The following is a 22,231-nucleotide window of genomic DNA, read 5'->3' on the forward strand; positions in this document are numbered from 1 at the left end:
CAAATACTGCATTAGCAGGGTAGCTGTGAGACAGTGCCTGAAGGGTCAGAAACACTTTTGTATCTGCCTGGTTGCACCAATTGTTTGGTATTGACAACTAGAGATTGTGAAGCAGAATAAGTGGAAATTGAAGCTCTATAGTGTTTCAGTTCCCTTTTGAGTAATTTCTCTGTGTGGTTTTGTTTAGCAGTCTTCATTCTGGTTGTAAACCATGGCAGGTGTGTTTTAATTGGTTTTGAACTCTGAAGCTGAGTGAACTACGTGCAGCAAAGGAGGAAAAGCTTTTAGAGTTGTGAAGGGATTGATTAAAAGATATTGGCCCTGTGTCAAGCACTGACTGCTGCGGTGGAATCTAAACTCGCTGCATATTAATATAGCAACCACAGTCTGGTGATGGCATGTCTATATTTAAAACCAGTAAGAATTTGCATAGAAGATCCCTTACTATTCTGAGCCTGTCAATGAATGACAGAAAGCCTTATGATGCTCAGCGATGGCACTGATGCTTGTTCTGGGGCAGGTCACCACTATTGGGTAAATTGGGTCTTCACAAATGCCCAGTTCATACTGGTTGCCCAGAGGGTTGTGGGATCTCCATCCTCAGAGGTACTTAAAAGTCACCCGGAGGAGACCTGCCACCTGCCTTTGTCGTTGGCCCTGCTGGAGAGAGGAGCTGAACCTCAGGACTTCCATATATTCCTTTGAAATAAATTATTCTACAGCCATATGTTTTTCATAATTCATCGCTTTACTGGCCATCCCACAAGGCACCAGGGCAGTTCCATTTTTGTGCGTAATCTCATGGTGTGTGTAACTTGCCGTGTGGGAAGTCTTACCAGCCTCCCCCCCATCGCACCGAGCAGCTGGTGCTGGTACTGGCTTCGATCTTCAGATTGTGTCAGCTGCGCCTCCGTCCACTTCCGCTGATTCTGAATCTGCTCTTTGAAGTCATTTAGAATGCTTGTCAACCTAAAATTATGATAGGGTTTTTTTTTTTTTAGTAGCAAGACTTAAGGTTTAGTCAGCACTGTGGGGGAGTCTTGAGTCATGAGAGTAAATTGTTTAAGTTACTTCAGTTCTCCTCAGTAGTTTCCTAAGGAGACCAAGCTCAATTATTTTATTAATCCTTACCTCAAAGACTGCATATACGTGACAAAATGTGATTTCTCTAGTGTAGCCTAATTTAAGAAAATACCCGAGGGCTGCAAAATCTTGTTTTGCAATTGGAATTATCTTTACTTGAAGTGAGTGAAGAAGCTACACTATCCCATTGAACATCAGCTGTGCTGCTGTACATCACAGTGGACACCAGAATCACCTGCGGTTTGAAAAGGCTCATAAGGATGAAAGACATTTTTAAGTAATGGTTTACAGATGTGGAGAAAACGTGCACGTGCCTTTGAAGAACCAGCTGGACAGAAATGTGGAAGCCCTCCCAAAGGAAACAGCGCAGGCAGCTCCTGGAGACACGAAGGGGCAGTGGCTAAAAGAATGCCACGCAGACCGAACTTGCAAACTCTTGAGCTAGAGAGCAGTGTGTTTGCTTTTCATATGCTCCAGCACGTAATTGGCAATATGAGCCATGAGGAGACACGGACATATATCCAAATTTTAGTCACACATTTAAATTCTCATTCTCACGCAGGCTGCCAGAGTTGCACAGAAAATTTGAGTGTAACTGTGTTAATTCCTAAGGCACACTTGGATGCAAAGAGTGGCCAATTGAAATTTGTTTGGGTCTCAGCCAGGTTACAAACCAGCAAGGAAGGAGCAGGGTTTTACTACTAGACGTCACGCTTAAAGCACTTGTAGCACTTATGTCACTTTTCAAAAGGATGTCTGAGAGGAACTGTTTTTTAAAACCAAGTGATTGGTGACAATTTTGTATCTGCCTAATGAAGTGATAATTGCCATCTAATGTAATGTAATTACTACTGTAATGTGAGAAACAAATTAACGTTAACAGAATTTCTCTAAGTGACATATTATTGCTGTTTGCTTGCTGTAGACGGTGCCTTACCAAGATCCTGTATGGCAGCGAGGTCAGTTTATTGTTATTACTCATTTTATTACTTCCAGGATTATTTTAGCAATAACACAGGGTTGGGGCTGGGTGGGCTTTGAGATTCCTTCCAACCCTGTGATTCTGTGAATTACCATCCCTCCTGCACAGAGTAAACTAAAAAGAGATCTATAGTAAGCCAGGCTGCAGAGACAGATGAGTTGCCGTAGCCTTTGGCCCAGAAAACCCCTGCAATATTAATGAGATACTTGTGGATATTTAATAAGAGCATCCTCTAAATAGTGCTGCAATAAACACGAGAGCAGAACTACTGACAAGTGATCTGCTTCCGTGCAGCTGAATGCAGCTATTTGTCAGCTAACCGGCCCTGTGAGAGAAGTGCCCAGTCCCCCAGCTATGAAGGCCAGCGTTATCTAGCAAAGTACAACTCCAGGGCCCATGAAGTCCTGAAATAGTTTAAAATTTCATCAGGTTTTCAGTAACTGTATATAGAAGTATCAGTTTGCACTTTTACAATACAACTGCCAGATGAGAAAAACTGCTGGTTACCAGACAGCTTCATGTCAAGTGAGGAGGTATCCGGGCTTTATAACCAAGCTAAACGTGCCAGCTCATAAGCGGAAACCCCACTCTGTCCTAGCAAAAGAAGTTGCGTTTTACTTCACATTAAAAGGCACAGTGCTCGTGCATCTCAAAGCCTTGGAAACCTGCTATTTCTGTTGGAAGTGTCAGCAAGGCCTCATTGACTTATGAGAAACTCAGCATTTTCTTAAATTTTCATATTTCCCTCTTTTCTGGCATTTTTCCATTCTTCTTTCCCTTTTATTTTGGTATTTACTTCTTGTTCATCTCGCCTTGTCTTGATCCTCTTCATCCTTTACTCCCTGTTTTTCTGTAACACTTTTTTTCCTCACTTTAATTCAATCCCTTTTTAGTTGTTATTTCACCATTCATCCCTATTCCTTCTCTTGTTTTCTTGATGTGAACATTTTGTGTTTAAAGTAGCGTATTTTTAACTCTGAATGCAGTTCAGATAAATTTAATTCAAGTACTCCAACATTTTAAGAAATGGAAATGCTGCCTTTGAAATATTGTTGCAGTATAATTATAATTAGATTTCAAATTACTTGTGCTGGCTCTGCTGTTTAGCGCTGGGCTGTTTAGCATTGTTCTGCATATGGATGCCACGTACTTTAATTCATCGTGTAATCATTGGAGCTCCCACCTCTGTAAAACTCATCAAGATTAAAAGGACACTCAAAAAGTACTTTTGCTTCCAGAACAGGAGAAATATATGGCTTAAGAAAGAAACAATACATTACAAAGCCAGGGGCACGTGAAGCTGTGCAGCTTCACCCCCAGCTCCATCCCCGTCCTGCCCCTGCCCACCTTCCTCAACCAGCATTGTCCCATCCCAGCTGCCCTCCCAGCTGAACAGACAGAGCAAGCCTTTCAAGAACATGTCACCTGCACCTTAGGCAAGTCACAAGTTAGCCTCAATTACTGTGGTAAATAGCGTCTTTCTACTCGGTGCCTTTTTTCAGGTATGGAAGGGTAATTGCTTTCGTACCTTTCTTCTTACAGGATGGCATTTAGTGCCTCATTTTAACAATTAGCTTGAAAGACAATGTATTTTCATCATGTATTTTCATTATTGCACAGATCTTCATTAACCTTCTCTTTACGTTTTGAATAGATGTTAACTAATGGGTCTGTTTGGCTGTTTCATGACAACCTGTTCATCATACTGAAGTATCCAAGGTGAATTATCATAATGAAAACCTTTCATCACCTACTTGAATTCCAGAAGTTGCAATTCATGATGTTGATATCCCTGGACTGTCTTTACATCTGAGCTTTGATGGGAGTTGGAAGTCTCTATCTTGCCTAATAGCTGCATTACCTAATGAGAATTAACAGAGAATGCCTTTATGAGCCAGAATGTGAGCACTTACCTTTAAATATGTATCACGATTGCAGGAGTGAAAAGAACAACTGGCACAAAGGTACAACTTCGAAATTCTCTCACATATTTCATTCAGCGAGGACTTGAGCTCAGGGTCACTAAGACTATAAGAACCACTTAGTGGAAGTTTTTGTGGACACAGGCTTTGTAATTAAATTCACAGAAAACTAACACTTTTTATTTCAACATGACACTGCGCACCACTGAATTTTCCCTGAAGATGTTAGGACCCAGGGGGGAATATTTCTTGACAGAAAATGTTCATCAAACACCTGTTGGACTCCCAACACCAGTGAGAGGAGGAGACAGCCACTCACAGATCAATCCCTCACCTGCCCCATTAGGCTGGAATGAACATCCAAAGCGTCACAGAACACTCCAGCCTGGGTACCTGATGCACTCTGAGGCGTTTTTAGCTGGAGCCGTCCCCGTTCTATGGGGCCATTCACTTCTGGGGGAGCAGGACGAGAGACTGCCTCAGTACCCATGCTGTGCTTTCTGGACCCTCAGATGAATCATAAAATCGTAGAATCGTAGAATCATTTCAGTTGGAAGAGACGCTTAAGGGTCACCTAGTCCAACTGCCTTGCAATAAACAGAGAGACCTACAGGTTGAGCAGGTGCTCAGAGCCCCATCTAGTCTGACCTTGACTGTCTCCAGGGACAGGACATCCATTCCATCTCTGAGCAACCTGTGCCAGTGCTTCACCAACCTTATTATAAAACACTTATCTATATCCAATTTATATCCAATCCAAATCTCCCCTCTTTTAGTTGGAACCCATTTCCCCTTTTCCTATCACAACAGATACTGCTAAAGAGCCTGTACCCTTCATTCGTATAGCCCCCCTTTAGTACAGAAAGGCTGCCCTGGTGAGGAAATATCTTCAGCTGGTTGATAGTTGTGGCACATGTATGTCAATGAGGAGCTGCTAAATTCTCATTTGCTTCTTTCCCACAAATGGATGAGCATAGTTTTCCCCTCTTCACCTGAGAAACTTTGTTCTGCTTCCTGCTTCATGTCTATGATGGCTTATTTTTACCTTCTACTGTTTCAAATGATCTGACATACACCTGCTTCATTTCCCATTCTCAGGCAAAGAGGAACATCTTCATAGGAATTCAAGGAGACAGGTGTCCAAACAGTGTCTTATTGCAGAACAGTAGAACTCCAGGTAAAATACTTTCATTTAAATTGTCACGAATAATTTTTCTTTGTAGAAGAGGGTATTTGGGTACAAAATGACTAGAACTCTGCCTTGTGCAGTAGAAGATGCAGTGAAAATGCAGTGATGAGCTTTTAATTGATATCAAGTGCATGAGAAGCTGAATGTTCCATATCTTCTCCCAAGCTCAATTGTAATGCATACAGACAACATTTAATTTGAAGCAGGAGCAGAGAGCTGTCATGCTGCAGTTTTACAAATCAAACTTATCAGTGGGCTGTACTTGTGAAACATTATTGACAATGCTCTTGAGCCCGTGGAAAAGTTCTAAAACAGCTACTGGATGCAATGAACCTGTCACAAGACCAGTTATAAGGAATCATAAGCAGTAATGATTTGTTTTTGGCTTATCCTCCCTATGGAGAGAAAAAAAATAAGAGAAAATGCCATTTTCCAGAACATTTTCAGTGCTACAGTTTCAAATATTTTTGAAATATTGCCAGCTTTCACAGGGAACTGGATATGCTACCAGATGTCTCCTTGCAGCCACCTTTAAACTGAGGAAAAAACAATGGATGTATAAACTATTTTTCAGCTCCAGAATTAATGCAACTGCATTTTCCAGATGCACTTAAAGCAGGATCATGCTTTAATTCAAGGGTCTCCTAAAGCATACTGAGAAACCAACTGTGATGGGTCATTCACAATCTTAGTATTCCCAAATCCTATAATATTTTTGTTATCTGTCTTTAGACTATATCTATTGGAAAGGCCACCACCTTTCCACAGCGTCAGGTAGTTTTTATTTTAAAAAATCCTGAGATGTTTTATAAATGGTGTATCCATGGTTAATATCAATCAGCACATAGGAGAGTAAGCACTCACGTGTGCCTCAGCATCACCCGTCAGGTATTGTGAATTCCTGTACTCACCATCTTCTCAAAACTGCCAACATGATTTTTGAGGATAGAGCGAAGGCTGTAGATCTCCTTATCGATGTTCTGGACCTCGTGCCTGATAACACGGATGTCTCCTGATAGCTGTGCAATACTTGCCTCACATCTGCAACCAAACCAGAGAGAAGAGAACTTCTGCATGGACACATATAGGTGTGGAGCTGAAGGTGAGGAAGTGAAAGGCACTCCACCCGTGACCAGCAGTCCCCTGAACTGCCGTGACAACACACGTGGTGTCCATAAGTTGCAAACCTTCTTGTGGCTCCCAGCGGCTTGAGGTGACCTGAAACAGTCCACAGCTCACCCTGCTGGGCCAGTTCCTCCTTGGTTTCCTGCTCTCTAATGTTAACGGTGAGCTAATTAAAATCTGAAATGCAAATTGAGAGGTTACTCAGCCACTCCAGCTGCCTTCAGTTTTTGGATGCCTACCCAGAGCGTAGGAGTGCCCAGACGGCAGCATCCTCTGGCTGGAAGCAGATGTGGAGGATGATCAGGTTTGGAATGGTGGCAACAGGCAAAAAAAAAAAAAAACCAAAAAAAAAACCCCCACAAACCGTGGTGTTTTATAGGAAGCACTTGTCATTTTCTATTTAAACTCTCTCAGTTGCATTCACTAAAATATCCTGTCACATTTCAAATGGGCAAACAGATGATCTGAGAACGATAGCATTAATTGAATAATACTCAACCAGCTTACCTCCAGGTAATATATGCATCCAATTTCTTCCTGACTTTACTGTACCTATACACAATGCAAAATATGTGTGTATATATTTACATAAATAAATTTATTTTTTTCCACAAGAGGAAGATGATTTGCTTTAGAGCCTATGTAAATATTTGTATAACAACATAAATACATCCAACATGAGCTAGAAGACAGAGACTTCTGCTCCTGCACCCCTCCCTGAGAAGTGGAGGATGACAGAGAATCTCCTCCACATCTGCCCCTCAGGATTAACCACCTGCTCTCATCAAAGACACTTGAAACAACACTGAGGAAACAAATATCCTACCTTGTGCAATGTGTGCACTGCACCATTTGGTATACATAGTGGATTACAAGTTGAGTAAAGAAAACAGATGAGTTTTAAAATGCCAGAGAAATTATCCTCCAAAGCACCACAGGTTAAAGCCAGTGCTGTTGTCAGACAGAGGAACTAAAGAGAGGCTGTGACAGTTTAAATAGACCAGCCTTTTGTCATCTCTTGATGATGCAGAAATACTGAGATACACCTACAGAGCATTCACACCAGGGAAATGAAAAACGTTTCTGCAGATAATAGAGGCTTTGTACAAAGGCCAGAAAGTTGATCAAAAAAATTATACATATGTTATTCATCTGGAAAACAGATTACAAAACAGCTCAAAAGGCGAACACAGCTCTTAAGAGAGCAGGGGGTGTGAGGTGGTGCCTGCTGCACAGCTTTTATCAGCTCACACCTCAAACAACTGCATGGAGCTGGCAAGGGATGATGCTTCAGGGGCTGGGAGCCACACAGGGACAAGGGACACCCAGCACTGTACTGGGCTGGATGAACTCATCTGTATGTAACAGCAACAAGTCTGTGGCAAAGAGGGAGTTATGGGGTTATAGCAGTCTCTCCACAGCTGGAGCAGTGGGGACCCTCTTGGAGGTGTGCTTCATGGATCACATGTGCCTACACACAACACTGGTACTTTGTGCAGCACAGCATGGTTGCAGTCTGGCAGATTTAGTCCTGAAGGGAATGGGGATACTTGCAACTGTTAAAATCCTGCACCAAATCAGTATTTGATGTAGGAGACGCTCAACAGATTGTGGTGAGATCACTGTCTTTCAGTCACATACACAGAAACAGGGAGTATGTGAGGAACAGCAAGATGGGTATGGAAAAGTGCAGGAAGGGTGCTCCTTGTTAGATTTGCATAAAAATTAAATAGCAAAAAGAAATAAAAGCCTCTAAGGATTGTACAGAAGGATTTAATTATAGGCAGGAATATGGCTGCCTCGTATATGTTTGAGGAACGTTACCCTTTAAAGTCATGGAAAGAGCAGTATATTTAATAAAGGACTACTTAATTCAGTAAAGTTTGCATATTCTGAAGGGTGGAATAACTCCATGGGCATGAACCACTGGCTTTGGTATTCTAGCACTACACTGGATTTTGCCTGTGAGCAACAAGAAAAAAAAAATCTCAGGAAAAAAAATTGTGATGCAATCATCTGCGTAAAGTGCAATGATTATTCAGTCTTCTTGTTGGTGTGCCTGAAGAGATGAGTCAATACTTATGAGAAGCGTTATTTCTTCTTACAGCTGATTACCTGAGTTTTATTACTCTAAAATATGATCCCAAGCCCAAAGGAATTCTTGCTTCAATTTATTTTAAGAATTAGAACACAAATCTAAAATACAGCTAATTTTAGATGCTGGCTGCTGATGTCGAAGGCTGTTTTTACTGTCACTTCTATTTGGAACACAAATGTTTACATGGTATAGATATGTGGCCAGAAGGTCCCAGAACTAATGGACGGCCATGCCAGTATTCAACAAGCATGCTGTCTGTCTGTCTTTCAGGGGAAGACAGAGTGACAGAAAAGAGAGACATAAATTGAATTAGAAGAGCTAATCCACATTAATACTTTACATGTGGCAGAATACAGGAGGATGAATCATCTGCTCCGAGAAAGAGCAGTGCTCCATTCGGTTTACTTCTTCCCAAGCAATCTTTGATTGAGGTCAGGCTGCAAGTCAACAGCAAAACTTCCATTGCAAGTTTGCACTGGGAAGATTTCTATTCATTCAAAACATGTAAGCTATATGAACCCGTAGGTTTGTCTCCAGCCACTCTGGGCTATACTTCCTTTACACAGCTTTGAGCTGAGACTCAGGGTTGAAGGAACATGAGAAATGCAAGCACTAACCATCTCTGTTGTGATGATGTGCTGGTCAGTTCTGGCTCACTTCAGAGCACCGTGCTCTGGGGACAGTTTTGCCAGCAAGAGAAATGAGAAAGTGCTAAAGATTCATGAATCACACGAAACTGGACTCCAGTGCTTCAGTGTGCACTGTCATGGGTGCTCGACCTCCATTATTCTGCGTGGATTTTCATTGCGTAAATGAAGTGGATCAATCCTTTTTTTAAGCCTCTGCATTTTCTTTTTCTATTGCCTGCTTTCCCCAGGTGTGTTTGGTTTCCTTTGCTGCAGGCCAATGCTCCAGCACAGCAAATGTGAACAAGACCTACCACAGATGGCAAAAGCAAGCAGCATCCCTTGGGAGACACTGGGGAGAAGTAACAGGACACATCACCCAGTGAACGTTATGACTTTGCTGAAAGCATGTCATCTGGAAAGTCTGCCCATACAGATCTGAGAACACCAAGAGAAAAATTTATTGCATGATCACCTCTTGCTTTCTTTCAATGCTGATCAGCCGCAAGATTTGAAAAATGCATCTTTCTCCTACCAACTTTAAATGTTCTGGCTTCACCATCTAGTTTTGAATTCTTGGGCTTTTCTGCAGTAGTTTGGAGTCCTTCATTACACTATGATTTTTTTTTTCTGCCTCTCTCTCAGTATCTATACCTGGAAACGAAGACATCTCTGGATATTTTTTTTAGAAGCTATACATAGCTGCGTACTTCTCTCAGCCAGAAATCTTCCTTATCTCATCACCTCATTCCTGGCTGTTCTTAACAACATATCAAGTTTTTCTCTTCAGAAAGGGAATTCTGGACTCAGTTCAGTATTCTGGTATCAGTCTCTATGGAGCCACCTAGTCCCTCTTCACCAATCCTCCACAGCTCTGGTCCAGATTACAGACTTGGCATTTCTTATACTGAGTATTTGTGAGAGCCCACTGTCAGTAACTCATCTACCATCCATATTCTTTCACAACACCAATCGTATTTCTGTTATCCACAGATATCAATAGCAATGATTTTATATGAAAAACATATGACTGGCCTCCAGGGAAAAACAAAGAAAGAAACATTAGAAGCATGCCAGTTCAAGGAGTTTTCTTCCTTAAAGACTACTTTTTCGGTGTATTGATCAGTTCAGACATTTCTTAATCCATATACTCTCTTGATATATAACACAGCAGAGTTTTGTTTTCTTCTTTAAGTCATAGCATTAGGTGTTTCTAAATGCCTCAGAGAAGTTCACTATCAAAGGAAGAAATCAAGTTTGTTCTACAAGACCTGCTTTCCAAGAGAGGAGGTGAAGAAAAACAGGACAGTTTAATCTACTTCAGCTGAAGTTAGGCCAGACTAGGGAAGGAAAAAATTTAAGCATGTCATGAAGAACAAGACAGGACAAAAAAAAAAGGTATCTATTTTCTGGTTTGATAATTTTATTAATACGTAGAATGCAAAGCATAGATCTGGCACAAAAGAAAAAATGGAGATATAAAATGAGTGTAAAGTATATTTGTGCCACCTCCAAGCTTGCTTTGCCTAAATTGGAAAAAAGGGCAATCGTACATTCCTTACCTCACCACTCTTCCACGCAGGTCTCCAAGACTCTGGATATATTTACGGTCCAGACTTTGAACAGCAAAATTGGTTTGCGCTGTGGCACCATCTCTTGTTCTTATTTGTCTCTCCAAAACCTGTGAATTCAAAATATGTAATGCAGTGTTGGTTTTCCACATTATTTATTTATAATGTTCAAGAAAATGGGTTGAAGCACCATTTTCAGAAAAAATGTCTATACGCTTATTTTTCTTTCAAGGAAGAAGTAAACAGCATATTTTTCTTTCAGAAATCGACACCTTTATAAATCAGTTCTCAAGGTCAGGCAGTGTGGGGCTTTGGGCAGCCAATGCTAGTAGGAGGTGTCCCTGCCCACGGCAAGAGGGTTGGATTAAGTCGGTTTTCAGGGTCTCCTCCAACACAAACGATTCCATGGTACTGTGAATTATATGTCTACCTCTCTCTTAAGATTGTGCTTCATGTTGAAAAGTTCACCATTAAAAATGGGGAAATGTTAAATCCACTTAATCCCAAACAGGCATGTGTGTCAGTATGAGCAGCTAGTCAATGTCTTGTTTTGCTTTTTGTTTGTTTTATTGCACAGTAATAAAAGTCTGATCTAAAGACAGAAGGAGCAGCCACCCTGAAGGCTTTTTGGCAGTGGTTCATCCTGATCGTATCTGAATGTGTCACAAGAATTAATTTTAGGAAGCTTTTTGGAGCTACCATGACCTTTTACAGACACAAAGCTGAGAGAGAGAATGATATACCAGATGCCCCAGTCTTAGGACTCTGGTTGAGAGCAGAGACCCTGAGCTGACATTTCAGTGTTGCCACAGCCATCCAGGGTTATGGCTGGAGCTAGGATGAGAGGCACTTCTCACCTCTGCTATTAAGCTTTTAACATAGACGTCTCCTTCATGCAATTTGAAGTCCCTTCATAGAATCACGGACAGTGAATTAATCAAGGTTGTAGCACTAATTGTGTTGAGGTTGCTAGTTCAGCTGATGCAGTTTTGCAACTGTGTCAGAGAGATGTGTTTCACCATCTGCAGCTTCACTCATTCCAGAGTCTTCCCCAGGACAAAATATCGTTTTCAGGGCATTCTTCATGTTTTGGGGTAGACTTGGAGTATGAAAGCCATATTTCCTGGTGAATCCCCTTGTTTTTTTTTTTAAATGCTTTAGAAATTGTAACTGCTCAACTGCTCTAATTCACTGTGTGCCAGGAGCAATTCCCCAGACTCGTACTCTCTGGTGACTTTTGTTGACAAGTTCTCACTGTGCTGCTTTCTGTGCTATTGGTCCTTCACCCTCAGAAATCCTCACAGCCATAGCATAGAAAGTGAGCAAACACTTGAGATTAGGATCCAAAGTAGAGTCGTTTACAGCCAGGGAAAAAGTTTGGACTTTTAGAAAACTGACAGCATCTTGGGCATTTTTCTAGTAAAATAATCCTGATCTCAGGTGAGTAATTATTTCAATTTTGTTAATATAAGCACATAGAACATAAAGTATTTCCCCAGTTACGTAAGAAACAAAATTTTGAATTCAGTAGCATTTGGAAGATATTCAGCACTTCAAAGGATAACACAAATCTCTCTGGAAGTCTGTTTTTTGTACTGTACATTTTTGTCCAAAAAGAAAAGCAAGGAGTTGGTGAATTTCACATATAAATTTGACAAATAACAGAAAAGAATTAAAGATGTTTAGCTGGAACAGGGTACCCCATGAACTTCAGGTTCTGGAATCTGAACCTCTACTTCAGTTTAAACTGAGCTGCATGAAGACTTTCAATGTTCAATTATGTTTTCATACAAAATTACGTAAAGTAGAACATCTGCAACTAGAAAACTAAGCAAAAAAAAAAAAAAAAAGATTTTTCATGTTATGTTAGAAAAAAATGTAGTTTACGCATTTCCCTTGAATTCTGTCTCCCATGCTCCAACAAAAATGAAAGCAAATAGGATGCGAATATTCCAGTTAATAGAAAGTAACCCAAAAACTTGTTAGTCTGCTTCCCTTCCCTTCCCTTCCCTTCCCTTCCCTTCCCTTCCCTTCCCTTCCCTTCCCTTCCCTTCCCTTCCCTTCCCTTCCCTTCCCTTCCCTTCCCTTCCCTTCCCTTCCCTTCCCTTCCCTTCCCTTCCCTTCCCTTCCCTTCCCTTCCCTTCCCTTCCCTTCCCTTCCCTTCCCTTCCCTTCCCTTCCCTTCCCTTCCCTTCCCTAACCCTTCCCTTCCCTTCCCTTCCCTTCCCTTCCCTTCCCTTCCCTTCCCTTCCCTTCCCTTCCGTTTCCCCTTACCCTTTCCCCTTCTCCTTTCCCTCCCCTTTCCTTTCCCCTTCCCCGTTTCTCTTTCCCTTTCTCTTTCTCTTTCCCTTTCCCTCTTTCCCTTTCCTTCTTTCCCTTTCTCTTTCCCTGCCCTCTCCCCTTCTTTTTTTCACAAGGAACTGCAAGTGCCACTATACAAGAGTATCAGAATTTACTTAAAATATAACATTCATGATAAGGAATTTTCCACCCCTGGAACCATACAAATGTTGAGTCAATCTTGAGCTAGTGCTATGCTACTGAATCAAGGGAAATTGCCCTTGCCATTTCTTACCTGAATGTCCTGGCTGAGCTTTTCAACTATGCCCATTATGGTCTGCATGTGGTTCTCCAGTAGCTGCCGAGCAGCAGTTTCCTTGTGCCGAAAGCCTGTGGTTTCCTGAAGGTAGGAGACAATGTCATTCTTGATTCGGAAGGCCTGATGGAGGAGGAAGGCTGTGGTCCTCTCCTGGCTGGCAAGCCGCCCCTCCAGTGGATGTGCCTTTTCTCCAGGACCAGGAGCAGAGGGTGGGTCTCTCCTGTGAACAGCCGAAACCCCAGGTGTTGTGGCAACCATGGAAAGCAAACCAAGAGAATGGCATGGAGCTGTGTCAGGGGAGATCAGGCTGGCTGCCAGGAAAAGGTTCTTCACCAGAGAATGATGGGCATGGAACGGGCTCCCCAGGGCAGTGGTCACAGCCCTAAGCTTCCAGAGTTCCAGCAGCATTTGGACAACGCCCTCAGACCTCGTGTTTGGATTTCGTGTGGTTGTGTGTGGGGTCAAGAGTTGGACTGATGATCCTGGAAGATGTGTCACTTTTGCAGCTTTGTAGGAAAAAATCATGTCTGCTGTCTCTGTCACTGAATGGAACTTTTATAAAGCTGGATTGGAAGATGGCATTCCCCATGAAATGTCACTGTTTAGGATGTGCTGTGCAAGGTAGCCAAAGAGGTGGTAGCTGAGGGAGCTCAAGCATGTGCCTGAGGCTCTGCATAAATTCAGTGGCATATCATCATAGCAATCCTCATTTTAACCTCTTCCTAATTCATTTCAAATAAAGGTGTAAATTAACACCAGCAGTGGTCACACTTGAAGCACCCTGGCAGAAACACTGTGACTTGTGCAGAGCAGTCCCCAAAACACACAGCAGCCAGGAGCAGCAGAAGCAGAGCTTGAGCCACACACAGCAGTGCCCGTGTTCGGTTTCCCTTTGCATTACTTACACCTACCCACTGGGAAGAAGGTTGAAAAACTAATGGTTTTCTTACAGCTCTCCCAGGCTTGAATATAATCAGTGCAACTGCTTATAAATATAGAAGGAAGGGAGAGAGGAAGGATGTTGCATGGAGCTGAAACTGGCAGGTACAGAACAAAACTTAATTTAGACAGGAACAATCTGGAGCTTGAAGAAAACTGGAATTATGAGCTACTTCTGAGTAAAAAGGCAGAGAGAAATTTAATTCCTGTAGAACCTCAAGCTTCTTTTGTTTTCCTGAACTTCTTTTTGCTGTTGTTGTTGTTTTGTTTTGTTTTGTTTCTTAATTTAACCTGAATGGCATATTTATGCTTCCAATGCTATATGAAATACCCTGATTTCAATTTAGTTAAAACTTGTAGCCTAATGATGAATAAAAATATCCAGCCATTTGGGAAAGAAATCATACATCTTATCCAATGCCATTAAAGACATTCTAAAATTTAACTTATTTGCTTTGCTGCACTCCTGTGCTGCAATATCTTAGTGAAACTGGCATTTGGAGTGCTAGCAGGTCTAGGATCAACAGATAAACTAAATTATATTTGGGGTGGTCCTGTATGGGGCAAAGAGTTGGTCTTGATGTCCCTTATGGATCCCTTCCAACTCAGGATATGATTCTATCACTCCATGCTTTCTCTGAATAGCAGCTCTTAGGCTGCTATAAATAAAATTTCGATGTAAAAATAATGAAAGGAGAGGAGAATTCAGCTGCCCTACTCAATCAATGCACAAAATGCAAAGATGACAGTTTAATGACTGAAGTGTGCCCAGGGATACTCTGCAATAAATTTTACAGCCATATGGGTGGCTGTAATGATGTTCTGCAGCTGGCTTATGTCTGCATGTACCAGGAGTGGCTTTGCATTTGTCTGTGCAATTAGGACTTTAAAATAAAAATTACCTTTGCCAGCTCTGAAGAACCAACAAGATCTGAACAATTATTTAAATCCCCTCTTGGTAAGAGCTCTAAAAACCAAAGTGACCAGCTGAGTTTTTGTGTGCTTACAAACCACCATAGGGAAAGGAAAAGGAAAAAGAAAAAGAGAATATTCTGTTGGACAATAACTGTGTGAGAATGTAAGTTCAGTGAAGCCTACTGATGTGCAGCTGGCCCTCCAAGGCTAATCTCAAGAACCAGGCTCGGGGTCTGGTTATGACATGAGTATGACTGCAGCCTCTAGCATATGTGGAGCCTAAAATAAGTCTAACCATGTTGCAGGGTTTTTGGCTTAAGAACACGCAAAGAACCAGCCTTGTGCACAATGGCTCAGCTGGTGTACAGTAACCCACCAAGGAAGTGCAGTAATCTGATTTGAGCCCAAGCAGGAGCTGCTAAAGGCTTAAATGTGTGATCCCTGAAGCTCCAATCCCGTTGTGTTCTTTTTCTTCTCGTTGACTTGCAGATGTTTTCCTGCTGAGGCGTCCTAGGGAATTCCCCTCAGACAGAGCATGTTGAATTTCAGCTTCTTTGCCACAGTTCCACATTCAGCTTAATGCAGCTTACATACACACCCCTGGGTAAGTGCTTGTCTGTGTGTGGTCTGGCTTTTCTTGCAGTTCTGCTGGATTTCTTCATCCACTGCATCCTGACTTCCCTGCCGTGTAAGGGCAATCCAGCCTGCTCGCTGCTGTGACTCACAGCTTAGATGAGATATTTGTCTAGGCTCATGTCTCCTGCACCTAGCTTCAGACAAGTCATACTTATATGAGAACAACTCCCATTCTTGCAGTTTACAACTGAAATTCCAATTAAATCACCAAACAGAATTGTACCACAGGACCCATGGGGACCAGGTACAGTGATGATGGTAAACAACTGGGTGTGCACAGCCCTCCCTGCACAGGTTGCTGAGCTGGTTCAGTGACTGCTGTGGTCAAAAAGGAAGGGCCTTGCTCTTTCTTCCTTTTTCTTGCTCATTCATTTGCCCCTTTCCCTGCTCCCAGTCTCTTGGTCTAATTTTTGCATTCTCTTCTGTGCTTTAAGACAGCCGTAGTGCCTATTGGGCATCCATGGGTTGATTCCACTTGTTTATACAGCAGAATATCGTTCTTTTTCAGTGTTTGGCTCTTGGCTAAATTGCTTTTTTTGTCAGGTGAGTGTGTCAGACTGGCTTCCAGTGTGTGCCAGAACAGCATGAGGGGGAGAGCTGAGGAGGCAGTGGAAGAAAGAGAAGAAAAAGAAAATCTCTTCAAAAATAGTGGTAAGCCAACAAGCTAATGAGAAGTCTTGCTGCCACAGTCAATGTCCCAAGTGCCTTGTGAGGGGCCTGAAGATGTCTGTCACAGCAGCACCCAAATCATGTGGAATTTAGTCCATTTCATGTCACTGGCCTAGGAGCACCAGCTGCCCCATCCCATCCCAAGGAAGCTGTCAGCAGCTTTGAGTATGTCATAGTTTGATAATTTTGGGTTACTGGTATATACTCTCAGTCTCATCTGGGAGCATGGGATGGAAACCTCACGTCACCTTCCATAAATATCATCCTCATTGTTACGGGACTTTGATTATAATCTGTCACTTTGCATGATTTTGAATGCTTGTATGCATAATGAGGGCAATAAAATACTCTCAGCTCTCTGTCAGTTTGGGCAGATTTGCCAAAGATTGAGATCCATTATTAAATTAACTTCTGCCACAAACCTTGTTGGCCTTTTAATTTAAATTTAAAATATTAGCTTTTCTTTTATTTTGCTTGAATGAAAGAAAGAATGAAAATAGAGTTAAGAAGTCCAAGACACTTTGATTTATTAATGACCTCCCTCAGAAGAGCTGAGTGTGTGCTGCAAGCTAACCTTGCTAGCTACTGCTCTGAGCATGTCATTTATTATTATCAACCACAATTAACCTTTGGGAGGAGAAGCCGGGGCTTTCAGTTCTCTGGAACTTCATACCCTACAAGCACTACCACCATTGCTCCTGCACACACTGGGATGATTTCTGTAGGCTGAGCTATCTCCTGTGGGGCTCAGGGCCAAACCGCATGCTCTGCAGCATATGCAGGCTGAGGGAGCTGGGCTTGTTCAGCCTGGAGAAGAGAAGACTACAGGGTGACCTCAGTGCAGCCTTCCAGTACCTAAAGGGAGCTACAAACAGGAGGGGAGTCAACAGAGTAGGTAATGACAGGGCAAGGGAAATGGTTTTATGTTGAAGGAGGGAAGATTTAGGTGGGATATCAGGGGGAAGTTATTTACCAAGAGAGTGGTGAGGTGCTGAAACAGGCTGCCCAGAGAGGTTGTGGAAGTGTACAAGGCCAGGTTGGATGGGGCCCTGGGCAGCCTTGTCTAGTATTAGATATGGAGGTTGGTGGCCCTGCTTGTGGCAGGGGGGTTGGAGCTTAATAATCCTTGAAGTCCCTTCCAGCCCAAGCCATTCTATGATGCTGTGATTCTGTGATATGCAGTGCTCTCATCTATAGGTGAAGTGCTTACAGGCTAAAAACCTGAAGCAGCCAGCGGAGATGCTGTGAGGAAATAGAGGAAGGCGACTGATTCAGAGCTCCCTGATCCTGGATGAGCTCTGAACATAGTGCTGTACTGTGTGTTCCTGAAGAGCCATTGGGAACTGGCTGTGTCAGAGGACATCCTCAACCCAGAGCCCATGGAATGAATGTTCAAAGGAAAGAAAGGAACTAAGTGGGGACGCAAGACCAGTTGAGTTGGATTGGGTCTGAGGAGTGACAGGAGCAGGAAGTGGAAGGAGAGGAGCCCTGGGTCCTGTTGCTCTCCTTGCACCAAGAAGAAGGATTAAAGCACTCCCATATCACAGCCCCAGCCTCTCCCCTGCCTTTGATGAGCATCACTGAGAAATACAGATGTATCTGCAGTCCCTGTGCAGCTGGGCAGGTTCTCATCCCTTCTCTGGAAATCTCTTTGGGAGAGAGAAAACCAGGGCTTACCATTGCCTTGCCACAGGCTGTTGGAGGCCATGCTGGAGTGGTTGAGGTCCACTCAAAAAGCTGCCCTGTGAACAGGTTTCCCAAAGCCAGGCGTCACACACACCCACTGAAGTGACTCCTATTCCTTTCCACATTTTCTGCTATCTTCCGCAAGCCTCTATCCATGCCTCCAGCTCCACCATACCCCCTGAAGCTTCCCTCTCCTGCTATTTCCCGGATGCAAAACCCCACTGCCACTTGCCCAGACATCAAGTCTTTGTGCTCCTGCTTACTGCCGCTCAGAAGACTAAAATAAAATAAAATACATAATAAAATAAAGAAAAATAAATGACCTTTTCTTCACACTGAAACCAGCAGTAGCACTTAACTTTAGCTCTACATGAGTTCTACTAATTCTCCTGAAATCTGCAGGAAAATCAAACCTCTGAACTCTAAGACTCCAGCAGATCTGTCTGAAGTGCCTGAGGAATTCAAAAATCATACAATGAACAAAGAGGGGGAAGTGGAACAACCTCACACACTTCATTGTTCTGTGAAATCAGGTTAACAGCAGTGCAGAGGCACTTGTAGGGAAACACTGCACATCAGCGAGGAAAAGATTCAAATCATAGAATCATAGAGTTGTTTCAGTAGGAAGGGACCATTAGAGGCCATCTAGTCCAACCCCCTGCAATGAGCTTCTAGATCAGGTGCTCAGTGTCCCATCCAGCCTACCCTTTAATATCTCCAGGAACGGGGCATCCATTGTTTCTCTGAGCAACCTGTGCCAGTGCTTCAGCACCAGTACTGAAAAGCCTTGCTTATATCCAATCTAAATCTCCCTCCTTTTAGTTTGAACCCATTTCCCATTTCTTCTATCACAACAGACCCTCCCATAAAAATCTGTCCCCTTCCTTCTTACAGCAACCCTTAAGATCCTGAAAGGCCATCAGGTCTTCCCGCAGCCTTCTCCAGACTGAACAGCCCTAGCTTCCTCAGCCTGAGGGACCCTCATAGTTGAGGTGTTCCATCTCTTCATTTGCATTTGCTGGGGAAACTAGCTTCAGAGCAGGTAAGACTGCACTGGACAAGGGATCTGGAGTTAAAAAAAAAAAAAAAGCCAACAAAAAAAAGCTTTTTTTTTTTTTTTTTTTTTTTTTTTTTTTTTTTTTTTTTTTTTTAAGCTAGTAACAGTGCTGTACTTGTGCTGAGAAGCTAGCAGCTTGGGGGCAGGCTCCTGAGTCAGCAGGGGTGGAGCTGGCACATTAGCGGCACAGTTTAAACACCCTGTGAACGTGTCATCACCTGCCCTTAATGTTTGCACCTGATCGTAAGCTTTAAATAGCTTCAGGAAGCTAGCTTCCACCTACAGAGAGAACAGGGATGCTCAGTGAGTGAGCACAGCCCGTGCTGCCCATACAATACAGTGCTGCAGGTGTGGGAGGTGGGTCAAGTAGTGAGGACTGTAAGTATTGTCCCTCCTTGCTCAGGAGACTGGCTTTCCTCTTGGCAGCCTCTGAGACTGCAAGCCTAAACATGGTCTCCACCAGACAGTGGGCTTATTCCAAGAAGACTGTGGTAACCCAGACACAGGGCCTGCCCAGAAATGTAGCTGTTCAGGTCTCCAGCTGCAAGGAGTGCCTGAGCCTGCTGCTGCCTGGGGAGGGTGGCAGGGATTCCACCTGTGTGAGGTGTGAGCAGGTGGATGAGCTGCTAAGCCTGGTGGTGGAGCTCAAGGAGGAGGTACAGAGAATAAGGACCATCAGGGAGTGTGAGTGGGAGACAGACTGGTGGAGTGACTGGCTGGTGTGCCAGAGGGAAGGGTGCCAGGGAGATACCCCCAGAAAAGCGGTTGACCCCCTGCCCTGTTGTAGTCAGACAGACCTGACTGATGAGGAGGGTTGGAAGAGAGTCCTGACTCTGTTTCACAGGAGCCCCCCCTGCCTGCCTAGCCCACTTCCCCTGCTCCCTCTAAGCAACAGGTTTGAGATGCTGGAAATTGAAGGGGAGGTAAGTGGGGAGGTGATGGAGGATCTGCCTAAGAGGGAGCCTAAGGCGAGGTGGTCACCCCCACGCCTTGAGACTGCCTCTGTCAAGAAAGAAAGAAGGGTGGTGGTGGTGGGCAACTCCCTTCTCAGAGGACCTTCTCAGGTCTCAGACCAGACCTGAGCCTTCAGGAGGTGTGCTGCCTTCTTGAGGCCTGGGTCAGGGATATAACCAGGAAACTCCCAAAGCTGGTTAGGTCCACTGATTACTTTCCATTACTCATAGTTCAGGTGGGCAGTGATGAAATTGCTCCGAGAAGCCTACAAACTATGAAAAGAGATTTCAGGGGTTTAGGGTGTTCATGGAGCGGGAGCTTAAGTTATCTTTTGTTCTATACCTTCAGGGACAGTGAGAGACACGGAGCGGGCTTGGAAAGAACAAGCTATGAATAAATGGCTCAGAGGCTGGTGTCAAAGCAGAAACTTTGGGTTCTTTGATCATGGGGCAGTTTATTCGGCCCCTGGCCTGTTGTCTGTCCATGGAACCCACCTATCTGAAAAGGGGGCAATGAATCCTAGTGCAGGAGCTAGCAGGGCTATCAAAAGAGCTTTAAACTAGCTACGATGGGGGAAGGGGACAAAACAGGGCTCACCAGAGATGGGTCTAGGGGAATGATGCTTCAGTTGGGGGTGAGGCAGATGACTTAGCTGAAGTGGATCTACACCAATGCACACAGCATGGGCAACAAGCAGGAGCTGGAACAGACTGTGAGTCAGGCTAACTATGACCTGGTTGCTGTTACCAAAACATGGTGGGACCACTCCCATGACTGGAGTGCTGTGATGGTGAGATCAGGAGTTCAGGTGGACCTAGGGTTTGAACACAAGGGTTAAATAAGCTAGTTTTGAAAACTAGGGAAGAAGGACATCTTGACATTTCATGGTCATCTGTGCAAACACAAAGAAAGGAACAATACTGAATGAATGGCTTTGACCAGTTTGAATGCACTGTAAGAAGGTCAGACCAAGGAAGACGTCAAGCCTTCATGAGGAAGACTTCTGACTTCATCCCATGACCATCAGGGGGAGACCCCTACTACTGACAACGCGTGTGCCCCGGGAGGGGAAGTATGTAAATGAATTCCTAGAAGGATAATGAATATGTAGATGGGTTCCAGGAATTCTACTGAATATGTGTGGGCTTGGATTACAAATCTGTAACACTTTTGCTTGCTGGTGTGCAAGTTAGGAGGAGCTATCCCCCTTGCACCCAGCATCTGCGCAGCGTTGATTAAACACACCTGATTTTATAACTACTTTGTGGTTATGGAGTTTGATTCCACATGTCAGTGGATGGCTACAGACTCTTCAGAAGGGATAGATGAGGAAAGAAGGGTGGTGGTGTGGCCCTTTGTATTAAGACTGTTCTGATGTTGAAGAGCTTGGGGTTAGGAATGATAAAGTTGAGTGTCTGTGGGTAAGGATCAGGGGGCAGGCCTGTAGGGGCAACATCTTGTTGGGGGTCTGTTACAGACTGTCTAATCAAGATGAAGAGATGGACAAGGCATTCTGTGAGCAGCTTGTGGAAGTTGCATGATTGCCAGCACTCGTTCTCTTGAGAGACTTCAACTTTCCTGATATATGTTGGAAGCACAGAGGAAGCAGTCCAAGAGGTTTCTAGAATGTGTGGAAGATCGTTTCCTTACGCAGCTGATATGAGAGCCTACCAGGGGTGGTGCCCTGCTAGCCTGCTCTTCACTAACAGTGAGGGACTGGTGGGAGATGGGAAAGTTGGGGACTGTCTTAGGCAGAGCAGCCATGAAATTGTGGAATTCTCTATCCTTGGAGGTGTCAGAAGGGTAACTAGAAAAACTGCTATCTTGAACTTCAAGAGGGTGGACTTCGACCTGAACAGGATGCTTGTAGCACAGGTCCCTTGGGAGTCACTCCTTAAGGGTAAAGGGATCCAGGAAGCTTGGATGCTTCTCAAGACGGAAATCTTAAAGGCACAAGAACAGGCTGTCCCTGAATGCTGTAAGGTGAGCCGCAGGGGAAGAAGACCGGTGTGGATGAACTGAGAACTATTGTTGAGACTCCAGAAGAAAAAGAGTCTTATGTCCTCTGGAAGAAGGGACAGGCTACCTGGGGAGATTACAAGGAAGTTGCTAAGGTATGCAGGGAGGAAGTTAGGAAGGCAAAAGCCCAACTTGAACTCAGGTTGGCCACTGCAGTAAAAG

General features: G+C 43.7%; 1 protein-coding gene across 1 annotated transcript in view; it reads right to left on the reverse strand.

Moving 5' to 3' along the window:
* The window catches only part of FAM81B (family with sequence similarity 81 member B), a 34,269-nt gene that overhangs the window by 4,116 nt on the left and 7,922 nt on the right, over positions 1 to 22,231 (reverse strand). The window contains exons 2-6 of the mRNA XM_015280531.4: positions 13,171 to 13,414; positions 10,588 to 10,706; positions 6,088 to 6,217; positions 3,820 to 3,926; positions 837 to 969 (exon numbers count right to left, since the gene is read on the reverse strand). Of these exons, the coding sequence (XP_015136017.3) occupies positions 837 to 969; positions 3,820 to 3,926; positions 6,088 to 6,217; positions 10,588 to 10,706; positions 13,171 to 13,414 (733 nt within the window). The remainder of the gene's footprint in view (positions 1 to 836; positions 970 to 3,819; positions 3,927 to 6,087; positions 6,218 to 10,587; positions 10,707 to 13,170; positions 13,415 to 22,231) is intronic.

This window comes from Gallus gallus, chromosome Z (genome assembly GCF_016699485.2).
Source record: "Gallus gallus isolate bGalGal1 chromosome Z, bGalGal1.mat.broiler.GRCg7b, whole genome shotgun sequence".
Taxonomy (NCBI): Eukaryota; Metazoa; Chordata; class Aves; order Galliformes; family Phasianidae; genus Gallus; species Gallus gallus.